The 11648-nt window shown below is 51.3% G+C and overlaps 1 protein-coding gene across 4 annotated transcripts; it reads right to left on the reverse strand.

Annotated features, from left to right (window-relative positions):
* Nucleotides 1-620: 620 nt before the first annotated feature.
* Nucleotides 621-11174, reverse strand: LOC144168899 (uncharacterized). Of its 4 annotated transcripts, XM_077697895.1 has the most exons (4): nucleotides 10983-11174; nucleotides 10286-10372; nucleotides 4261-4714; nucleotides 621-1491 (listed from the first exon to the last, which is right to left on the reverse strand). In XM_077697895.1, exon 3 carries the CDS (start codon nucleotides 4673-4675, stop codon nucleotides 4307-4309), a length of 369 nt encoding a protein of 122 aa, XP_077554021.1. In that variant the 5' UTR covers nucleotides 4676-4714; nucleotides 10286-10372; nucleotides 10983-11174; the 3' UTR covers nucleotides 621-1491; nucleotides 4261-4306. The 4 variants fall into 4 exon arrangements, 1 of the variants encoding a protein (XP_077554021.1); XR_013322283.1 differs by lacking the exon at nucleotides 4261-4714 and having other exon boundaries at nucleotides 626-1491; XR_013322282.1 differs by lacking the exons at nucleotides 621-1491; nucleotides 4261-4714 and adding an exon at nucleotides 6598-6749.
* Between the last annotated feature and the right edge of the window lie 474 nt (nucleotides 11175-11648).

Here is an 11648-nt window from a genome sequence, read left to right on the forward strand (position 1 = left end):
GTTTATCGAAAGCCGACCCACACGGGTAGATACCTGGGGTTCGACTCTGCGCATCCTATAGGCCAAAAACGCTCCGTCGCCGCTGCACTCTTCTCACGCGCATCACGAATCTGCTCTGAGCCTGGTCTGTGCAAGCAAAAGCTAGCCGTGGTAAGGAAGGACCTTCGCAGCAACGGCTACCCTTCAAAGCTTGTGAGGACGCAACAATTGTGGGATTCAGTTGCCTCCTCCGAAAGGGTTCCTGAAGACGGGCAAAAACGTGCTGCCGTCCCCTACACGCAAGGCATCAGTGAAGCTCTTGCAAGGGTGTTTTGGGACATATGGCATTAAAATTGCACACGTGCCAACGAACAGGCTTAAGCAAAAGCTGGTACGCGTGAAGGACCCTTTAGAAAAATCAAGATTCCCCGGAGTTGCCTACAAAATTCCATGCAAGGATTGCGACGCACCCTACATAGGTGAAACTGGAAATATTTAAAATAAGAATTCAATAGCACCAGAACGATGTCAAAAAAGGCAATGCAAGCTGAAATGCCTTGGCGGATCATCACCTGGCTACTGACCACGTCATCGATTGGGATTCCGCAAGCATAATCGCATCAGAGAAGTGCCTGTCGACACGACTACTTTTGGAATCAGTGCATATTCAACCAACTCCCCGAGATATACATGCGCACTCTGCACCACCAAACCTATAAATAATCGCGACCTTTCACCCCCCTTTCATTGTGATCAAAGGCCAGTAGGGGCCCAAAATGTCTTTGTTTATTTGTTTTTGACCAGGCGAGGGCCTGCTTGTATTTCATCAACACCGAACTAACCCGCCTGAATCACCACTTTATAGACATTGAGCAATTATTTGAATTGGTTTATTGTAGCAAGCTGTCTTGTTTATTTCCTTATTTTTTTGGCATTTCCTGTCTCATTTGAAATTGGGAGACCAGATAGCTTTTACTACGGGCCACGCACTGGCGACAACAAATATTTGATTTCACTTTAAACAATTTTCGGTTATGTTTTATTGCTCACCAGCCAATGACCTGAAATATAAGAGGCTCCTAAAATATGTGCTGGCATTTCTTTCCTGCACTGCAGTACAACTAATCATGACTTTTATCATATTTTGTTCACAAATTGTAATATTTAGAAAGTATTCAGCTGAATGAAAATGTTATTTCAGTAGCATGCGATATCAACAAATGACTCTCACCACGTGGTTCACTTGTTTCTGTCACAAATAACCTGATTGCAGCCACATTCCACCCAAGACGAAGGTAACATATCCTCTGGGATGATGAATATTTAAAATGCCTTACGAGTAAGTGCTAAGCACATGAAATTGTGGCATTAAAACCGAAGATCCCTCGGCGGCATCCTTCACTTGGGGCAGCGCTTGATCACAAACTTCGAGAAGTTGAAAAATGCTCCATGCGCCGCTCCAGCCAGCAGAAACAATGCAGGACGCAAGTTGGTAGGTGGACCGTTGGCATCCTGCGATTGTGAAGATTTTTTTAGTAGATGCACTTTTTTTTGTACCACTGTTCATTTTTCCGTTAACAAGCAGCTGAACTCCTGCAGGTTCTACGAATCATACAAGCATAATAAAACGCAGCAATGCAGAACAATTGGCAGGGCTACCTCAATTTTTCTTTTCTAGGAATGAAAAAAATGTAGGTAATCTATACACAACTACAATCAAACCTTTCAATTTTTACCTACTTCACTCCTAACAAGCACACATACACGTTAGACATGTGAGAAAGCTGCTAAATTTATGCCCACAAACTTAATCAGGCATCAGAAATCGGCAGGGAACGACGTGTCACCTTTAAATGGCACTTTTTTCGTTCAAAACACTAAAATGGGCGAGAAAGACCCATAACTATGATTTGGTACCCTTATCTGGTATAGTTTTCAGGCAATGCTTACATCTCACTTCAGTACCTTCAGGTGGTGGAGATCTTTGAAAACTCATTGCGGGCAAGTGGGTTGTGTTCAAGCTCTCGTATCTTGCCAGCATATGCTGGATTCCAGCATTCCCAAATCAACGTGACGACTCGAATGTGGTGGATGCAAGAGAAAGAATAAGCACACGCCAAGGGCGTAGCCGGGGGGGGGGGGGAGGGAGGGGGGGTCCCGGTGCCCCCCCCTTCATAATGTTTTATGTCAAGGCTGGAGTTATCTTTGTGGGTGTTCTTTTCCCCGGGGCTTCTCCTCCAAGCCGCTGCAGCGCTGAGGATCTCACCCCGGGTATCTCCAACCGACAAACTCAGCCTCCGATCAAAACTATACATTTATTTGCAGCCCAGTGGGCGGCTAAAAAACCGCGCTCAGGCGGAGCTCGAAGACGACGGGCCGAGCTCTCCTGTGCCCGGACCGCGTCTCTCTCGTCTCCTTGTCTTCATATTCCCTCCACCCTGACGCTGGGAGCCAGGGAAGAGGGAAAAGCGAGTCCTTCGTGGGAACCCCATGTGGTGGCCATTAGCGCATCCGGTGCGAGCAGGCGCGACCCTCCTCGGAATGCGGGGAGTTTCAAGGCGCCGCGTGACACGACACGTGCGTTCAATTTCTGTGCTGCTCGTCCCAGGGCCCGCGCCAGTTCATGCGTCGAAGCGCCCGACACCTCCACCGCCACTGTGAAACATAACTTCAGGAATGTTTCACACACCACACACACTTTGCGAGCGTGCTCCATCGTTCCTTCAATTGGCGACACAACAATGAGCACGGCCAGTGCCCCTTGACCCTCGCTGCAGGTCACCATGACAAATTAGGCACAATCTTCACATAGCTCATTCAGAGCGAGCGGCCTTTAGAATGCGGTACGCACCGGCCGTCGTCGTCCGAAAACGCCCTTGCCATGCGCCGCACACCCTCACACAACAGTGTCATGGACCCCTCTCCTCCTCGCGTCCTCGCTCGGGAAGGGACCACTGCTGGCTCGTCACCATGCGTTGAAGCCACTCTGCACTGAGGTGAAGCTGACTGACGCTTTCGCCTCTTTCTAGGCGAACCCTCGGGTTCGGCCGCTTCTGCGCTCGGAGCGCCGTGCTCCACTACGCACCGTTGGTCAGCGTAAGCAGGAGAGAACTGCTTAGCGGCTACGTCAACGCTGACATGAAATGCTGTAGGGGCTATCTCTTCAGCCACTCCTACAGACCTACCTGTAACTGCCCTGGGCTGCATTACATGAGCGGCCGTACCCTGATTTACACTTTCCTCGCTGAATTCGCTGGAGCTCCCTATGGCAATCACATTGTCGGTACTCGACATTTGGGTATCTTGAGAAACACAAGATACAGTGTGCGTGACACCAACTGCATCCGATTCCTCGCGCGATTCCCGTGCTGCTGCATCCTGCAATGCAACTGGCCGCTCGCCCACGCTCCCGGAACGTTCTCCCTCTCTGAACGCGGTGACAACGGGCTCACGCTCGACTGAAACCAGCCCCTTCACAACGGCTGATTTAAGAACTTCATAGTTCTTCCCCTCCTTCCTGTGCGAACCCTCGTGTTCGGCCGCTACTGCACCCCTGTGCGCGCACAAAGCGCCGTTCTCTACCACACAACGTTGTGTGAAGCAAGGAGTAGCGAGGGGCTCATCGGCAACATGAACAATAACATGCGACGCTGCGGAGCCTTTCTCTCTTGCCATCAGCTTCATCACGGGCATGCGCACACTCTCATTCAACTTTGACTGCCTGTCATTTACCAACGCAGCCTCGCGCGTAACACCTTCCTTCACCTCCATCTTTATTTCGGTGAAATTCTCTAAGCGGGATGCTTCACTATCCTACTCCCCGGTTGCAGAAAAATCTCAACGCCCACGAAGGAACGTGCGCCACTATCCTATCTTCGCCTTTCCCACGTGACTCTGATCGTGGCGGATCCCGTGAAACAGGAGGACTACGCGCGCCCAGTGAATGGGTTCCACCCAGCGCATCTTTCGGCGTACCGGAGCACCCCAGTTCACTCTCTCCCCGAGTGCTGAACATTACTGTTTGAGCAATCGGTGAGGTAGGAACGTTGTTAGCTCTCTTGAAACGTCCACTCTTCGAACGTTCCGCTGCTAACTCTGCCTCAGCGATTCTCAATTTCGCCAGCAATAGCGCCTTCTGCTCAGCGAACGACATTGCAATGCTTGCTGTCCCTGCAACGTTCATGCACGCTTCCTAATCCTCATCATTATCTCGCGGCTACATCTAGATAGCCGCTAGATGTCATGGTGAACCGCAGACCCAGCATCAAACGAGGCACTGACCTGTATAGCTCGGCGCCTGTAGAGATGCCGCACCGGTGCAGATGGGTTATCCATTTATGCACCGCTCCTTCCGCCGAGGTGTCCACCAAACAATCGCCCGCCGACTTCTCGCCTGCCGCTTCTCCTTCAGTGGGCTGCTGATGCCTCCACTGACCGCTTGCCAAGCTGCTTCTCCGCTGCTCAGCAGGCCGCAGAGATTGCCTCGGTCTCTGTTGAGACGTCCGTTGAGCGCCGCTCGAGCCGCTTCTCCACCTGGGTGGCGAGCTCGCTGCTCCTGCAGATCTCGTTCAGCAGGCTGCCGCTCTCCGTTGAGAAGTCCGCTGAGCGCCGGTCGAGCCGCTTCTCCACCAGGCTGACGAGCTCGCTGCTCCCGCCGATCCTGTTCAGCAGGCCGTGACTTCTCCGCCTGCTCCATCTCGCCCGCCGGCTGGCTGAGTCGTCGCTGTTGAAGATCCTGTCGACTGCGCCAGTTATCTTCTTGGATGTTCTTTTCCCCGGGGCTTCTCCTCCAAGCCGCTGCAGCGCTGAGGATCTCACCCCGGGTATCTCCAACCGACAAACTCAGCCTCCGATCAAAACTGTACATTTATTTACAGCCCAGTGGGCGGCTAAAAAACAGTGCTCAGGCGGAGCTCGAAGACGACGGGCCGAGCTCTCCTGTGCCCGGACCGCGTCTCTCTCGTCTCCTTGTCTTCATATTCCCTCCACCCTGACGCTGGGGGCCAGGGAAGAGGGAAAAGCGAGTCCTTTGTGGGGGTCCAACCCCATGTGGTGGCCACTAGCGCATCCGGTGCGAGCAGGCGCGACCTTCCTCGGGATGCGCGGAGTTTCAAGGCGCCGAGCGACACGTGCGTTCAATTTCTGTGCCGCTCGTCCCGGGGCCCGCGCCAGTTCGTGCGTCGAAGGAGTGTGGGCATGCCCGTGAAAAAGCTGATAGCCAGAGAAACAGCCTCAGCTGCGTCGCATGTTCTAATTCATGTGACCGATGAGCCCCTCTCTACTCCTTGCGTCACACAACGGTGTGTGGTAGAGAACGGCGCTTCGTGCGCGAACGGTGGTTCAGTAGCGGCCGAACGCGAGGGTTCGCACATTAAGGAGCGGAAGAACTATGAGGTTCTTAAATCAGCCGTTCTGAAGGGGCGGAGACTGGCTTCAGCTGAGCGTGAGCCTGTCGTCGCACCGTGCGGAGACAGAGAACATCCTGGGAGCGTGGCCGAGCGGCCAGTAGCTTTGCAGGATGCGGCAGCACGGGAATCGCGTGAAGAATCGGATGCAGTTGGTGTCGCGCACACTGCATCGTGTGTTTCTGGAGGTTCCCGAATGTCGAGTCCCGAAAATATGATTGCCATGGGAAGCTCCAGCGAATTGAGAGAGGGAAGTGCAAATCAGGGTACGGCCGCTCATGTAACGCAGCCCCAGGCAGTTGCAGGTAGAACTGCAGTGACTGAAGAGATAGCCTCTCCGGCATTGCATGACCGCGTTAACGTGCCCACAAAGCAGCCCTCTGCTGCTTACCCTGACCAAAGGTGTGTCGTAGAGAATGACACCTCGTGCGCGTACAGTGGGTCAGAAGCGGCCAAACCCGAGGGTTCGCCTGGAAAGAGGCGCAAGCGTCAGTCAGCTTCACCTCAGTGCAGAGTGGCTCCAACGCATGCTGACGACCCAGCAGTGGTCCCTTCCCAAGCGAGGAAGAGAGGGGCCCCTGATACTGTTGTGTGAGGGTGTGCGGCGCATGGCAAGGGCGTTTTCGGACGACGACGGCCGGTGCGTACCGCATTCTAAAGGCCGCTCGCTCTGAATGAGCTATGTGAGGATTGTGCCTAATTTGTCATGGTGACCTGCAGCCAGGGTCAAGAGGCACTGGCCGTGCTGATTGTTGTGTCGTCAACTGAAGGAACGATGGTGCACGGGCCAAATGTGTGTGTGGTGTGTGTTTCGTGTGTGAAACATTCCTGAAGGTATGTTTCACAGTGGCAGTGGAGGTGTCGCGCGCTTCGACGCATGAACTGGCGCGGGCCCCGGGACGAGCGGCACAGAAATTGAACGCACGTGTCGCTTGGCGCCTTGAAACTCCGCGCATCCCGAGGAAGGTCCCGCCTGCTCGCACCGGATGTGCTAATGGCCACCACATGGGGTTGGACCCCCACGAAGGACTCGCTTTTCCCTCTTCCCTAGCCCCCAGCGTCAGGGTGGAGGGAATATGAAGACAAGGAGACGAGAGAGACGCGGTCCGGGCACAGGAGAGCTCGGCCCGTCGTCTTCGAGCTCCGCCTGAGCACTGTTTTTTAGTCGCCCGCCGGGCTGTAAATAAATGTACAGTTTTGTATCAGAGGCTGAGTTTGTCGGTTGAGGATACCCGGGGTCAGATCCCCAGCGCTACTGCGGCTTGGAGGAGAAGCCCCGGGGAAAAGAACATCCAAGAAGATAACTGCTGGGCTGCGGTTTAAGCAGCCTGAAAAACCGCCTGAAGTCACCTGCAGGCGCGGAACCTGCAGTTTTAAGGACATTCTTGCTCATATAAAGCTGAAAACAAGGGCTATGTCAACGTCTGATCCCTGCGCCCGCTCCAGATGCTGTACCTGTCAACATATACAGCCCGGCTGCATTTCGCGCCGGATACACCGACAAGCGCTGGGAACCTGCCACGAGCCAATCGAAACAGCCCCACTGTTTCAATGGCGGAACAGCACGGCCGGGGAATGGCAGAACAGCAGGAAAAGCCTCATATAGGCTTACATGTTGTCAGGAGCGTGTCATTCCTTGTCTTTACACTGGTACAAAGTATAATCACATGACAGAGCACGTCGCTGTATTTTGTTCAGTCAACCATCAATCCTTGATATGTTTACTTTTCTACCGACATCGCATTTCATTGACTATTGCAGATCCATAATTTCTGCTGCATAAAAAGCATTGCTCTGCCCATCTTGTATTTCCTCCACATCAACAAAACTACACAATTCTCCCTAATGCGGAGCTTTGTTTTTTTGGCACTATTCCAGTTTCCTTGACCTCCCTCTTGGTTAGAATCAGCATTCTGTATTTGCTTAACAGGAGTTTTACTGAAGCCATGTCTGTTTCGATTTAACAGATAGAAATATAATGAAATTTAAGAAACGTGCAACAAGCTCAACATTCAACAGCAGTGCAATAAGGTGTTCCGCTTAGCGAAAGTTTACTACTCGCGCTACTAGCACAAAAAATAACAAAAGGCGATTACTTAAGGACGAACACGCACATTTGCTAGTTTCACCACCATAATATACGAATGCGCCGCATGTACAGTCCACTGCGATTCGGAGGTTGTCGCGGGAAAGCTACTCTTTCAAACGAAGCAGGAAGAAGGAAGAACAACAGCTTTAGCAAATATTCCATGCAAGTTTCGTTATCATTGGTGTAGATAAAGGGCAACCAAGTCCAAGTCTGTGCTTGATAACAACGAATGTACAGGGCCGTCCACACTAGGTGCGAACACGGCGCAGCGTGGCCTCGCTCAGCGGAGCGCCAGCGCACAATCCACGGCCGCGCATCGAAGCTAAGCGGCGCAGGCGCACAGGGGCTTGGAGGCGGGGCTTCGTGTAGTCTGCTAGAGCGGGAGAGCGCCGTGCCTGCTTTGCTGTGAAGCACGCCTAACTGTAGGCTTGCCTGTAGCGTCTAAGCGCGCTGCGACAACGTTGCGGGAAAGCGCACTTTCCTTACTACGGCGCGTTGTGTAGTTTCTGCGTACGAGAACCCACAGCTTCCGCTTTTCAGTTCCGCGGTGCAGGTTAAATGCAAGTATTGTTGCAAACATTTCAGGACCAGCGGCTTGGTTTGGTTCAATGAGAGACGCTGTATAGAACGGCATCGTATAATTTCGGCCACTAGGATTTATTTAATGCTCACTGGCATTACGCAGAACATAATTGTCTGTGCATTTCGCCTCCATGGAATTTCGGTCACAGCGGCTGGGTTTCGATCTGCCGAATTTCTTCCAGATGTGTATTGGCTTTTTTCAAACATATGAATATCGCGCATCGTTGAGATGGTTCAAGGAGTCGCGAGGAAGTACGGGTCTTACCATAAAGGAGGATGCGCACAGGTGGCAACAAAGGGAGGGGCCGCTTTCTCCAAATAACTAGCCATGTAGGGAGCGCAACCAATGACGTATGCATTATAATTTAGCACACTAGAGTGGGACCGGTCCAGGATTCGACCGTAGAGTAGACGATTGTGCTGGGGGCGTGACTTCCTGGCTGGGCGACTGCTTGAACCATCTCGACGATGCGCGATATTCATATGTTTGAAAAAAGCCAATACACATCTGGAAATTCGGCAGATCGAAACCCAGCCGCTGTGACCGAAATTCCACGGAGGCAAAATGCACAGACAATTATGTTCTGCGTAATGCCAGTGAGCATTAAATAAATCCTAGTGGCCGAAATTATACGATGCCGTTCTATACAGCGTCTCTCATTGAACCAAACCAAGCCAGTCCTGAAATGTTTGCAACAATATTTGCATTTAACCTGCACCGCGGAACTGAAATGCGGAAGCTGTGGGTTCTCGTAGGCAGAAACTACACAACGCGCCGCAGTAAGGAAAGTGCGCTTTCCCGCAATGCTGTCGCAGCGCGCTTAGACGCTACAGGCAAGCCTACAGTTAGGCGTGCTTCACAACAAAGCAGGCACGGCGCTCTCCCGCGGTAGCAGACGACACGAAGCCCCACCTCCAAGCCCCTGTGCGCCTGCGCCGCTTAGCTTCGATGCGCGGCCGCGGATTGTGCGCTGGCGCTCCGCGGAGCAAGGTCACGCTGCGCCGTGTTCGCACCTAGCGTGGACGGCCCTGTACAGCTTGAAACCCAAAGGGTGGCAAGTCAGTCGTGCAGGCCATTGTTGTATCATGGAACAGCCAACAAGGGAGCGAAGAGTGTGAAATCTCGATTTTCATGGTTCCGAAACGAAACCGTGGGCTGGTGGCACGCTTGGCCGCTCGATAACCTTCAAATCGTGCTCGACTGTACTTCATAGCTGATAAGAAAACTTAATAGTCCCTTTTCTAAAACACGAGAATCTTGATAGTAAACATTCAGTGTTGGCCTCCACTTCCGCCTGACGAACTTCGGGGTCCGCGCGCCACTCACGAGCGCGCTCATGATCACACTCACGAGCGCGGGTCCGCCTAACCACCTGCTCTGCGGACGAATGAATCGCCCGTAGTCTGCCCATAGACCAGCGAACAGCAATTTAGCTGATCATCACTATCATCACCATCTAAGCTCCTTAAAGGAGCCATGAAGAGAAAATACAACTTCGTTTAATTTGAAAGAACTAGGATTCAGTATGTCACTCAGCTCCATTAGAGCCGCAAAATATGTTTTTTAACGAAAAAAAAGCAAGAAGTATTTAAAAACTTTCAAATTTTGCGCCACAGTGACGTGTTATGAGCAAGAATGACGTCATACGGGCCCACAATAAAACATAATTTTCAGTGCCTTAACTGCACGTTAACGTTCAAGTGATGCGGTCAAATGAAACTAGAGGCCGGATTACAGACGTCCAGTCATGTGCCGTCGCGACAGGTCAGTTAGACGGCCGCCAATCGCACAAACAAGGTTCCGTGACGTCATAAATAAGTTGCGGGAAATTGGCTAGGGGGTCGCGACTGCTTCAAACGTTTTCCTTAATATCTCCGTTATTTTTTCGAAGATTGCGATGATATTGGGATCATTGTTATCAGGACTAAGCAGTCTTTCTAATAAACCCAACTTGTATTTTGTCTTCATGGCTCCTTTAAGGTGGGCTTTACAGGTAGTGTTGAGCATACACAAATCGCATGTTAAAGTCAGTTATTTCAAGCTTCGTTTGCAAAACAACGCGCAAGATGCCTTGCCTACATATTTCCCCGTCCCATTTTTTGGTCGACCACACCCCCCCCCTCCCCCCCAAAAAAATTCCTGGCTTGTACGAGGGAACTTGTACATTGATCGAACATTATTGAAGTATGGTAGCCCACTGTGCTACCAAAACTGTGTTTGAAAACTTACGTTCTGGCGGCCAAACACTGTTGACAATGCTTGTGGCTCTTGTCCGGTTGAATGGAGGGACGTGATGTGCTCAGACCGTCCAGAGGTCTAAAACAGGATGACACATGATTACCACACAGGCAAGAATGGAAATTATTGGGTGCACGAATGTTACAACTCGGGCAACACAATATTCAGCCAAAATCAATGCCCGCGTACAGCGGCACCGTACACATGGTGAGGTGGCTCGCCGCAAACGCAACGAAGCTTGCGAGGCGCGCACATTCGCTCGCAAACGATTCTCCCTCGCCATTCCCAACACGGCACAAATGACAGCGGTGATTAACGAAGCCGTAAACGCTGCGCAGCACAGTTTAGAGGAGTAGCCGCCCGTGTTCTGATAAACTACGCGTAAGACGTGGTTTGCAGTGGTGAACTCTGAAGCTGTTCAATGTAGTGCTGCGGAATGGGAAACGTTACTGAGTTACTGAGCGCCACTGCGTTACTGAGCGCCAGTGCGTTCAGCGCTCAATGCAAGCACCACAATGTTCTTTCGCACATCGCCTTTCTAAAGACGAGCCCTCAAGGTTCAACCTAGCTAGTTCAGTTAAACAATTCACACACGCGGGCTCCTGTTAACGAATCCTTAAAGCGGCGCTGACAGCTACAAACGGCATCCAGTGAAAAGAAAGGCGGCAAATGTGTCGAGACAGCTTACCTGCAGGAAACGAAGCAGAAGAGCGAGCGACGTTCAGGGGCAAGCGCCGAACGAATTTAGCCGTCTTCAGGTGGCAAAGTTGTTCTCAAATACTTCATCGCGAAGTCGAACACGACAGACATAACCGAAGACGACGAGGTGTCCAATTAATCATAATAACTGCGCTTGTGTAACTGCACACCACAGTAAAGAATCCATGAAAGACGGGTCACGGCATGGAGGGTCACGGGCAGTGCTGCCACAGGCAAAGAAAAAGTAGTAGTAGATTTTTGCTTGAAAAATCAGCAGAAATCATTAAAATTTGGTTCAAAATTCAGCAGAAATCAGGAGATTTTACTATTCAAAACAATTAAGAAAGAGCAACTTTCCATTTCAAACTTCTTTTTTAACGCTCGTTAGCCAATTCGTGCACGCGCACGTGTATGGTGGCGCCGCGTAGGGGGAAGATACGCATTGCAAATGCAACTGTGGTTCTATCCTTTTTATTTCTTATCGGGTACTATATGCTTTGTGCACGTCGGAGTCGCAAGCAGCTGATCCGTGTACTGCGGTTACTGTCGTCGGTTTTTATTATGTAAATTCTGGTGAGTTTCATTAAACTGACATCTATACCCCTTATGTTAATTACATTGGTACAATAAAACACGTATTTGCTTCGTTCCTACT

The sequence above is a fragment of the Haemaphysalis longicornis genome, unplaced genomic scaffold, assembly GCF_048455015.1.
Source record: "Haemaphysalis longicornis isolate Haplotype H1 unplaced genomic scaffold, Haemaphysalis longicornis Haplotype H1 scaffold_2, whole genome shotgun sequence".
Taxonomy (NCBI): domain Eukaryota; kingdom Metazoa; phylum Arthropoda; class Arachnida; order Ixodida; family Ixodidae; genus Haemaphysalis; species Haemaphysalis longicornis.

What these genes read in the sequence shown, in the direction of transcription:
- LOC144168899 (XM_077697895.1), bottom strand. Translation starts at nt 4,675, where the DNA reads ATGGAGCAGGCGGAGAAGTCACGGCCTGCTGAACAGGATCGGCGGGAG.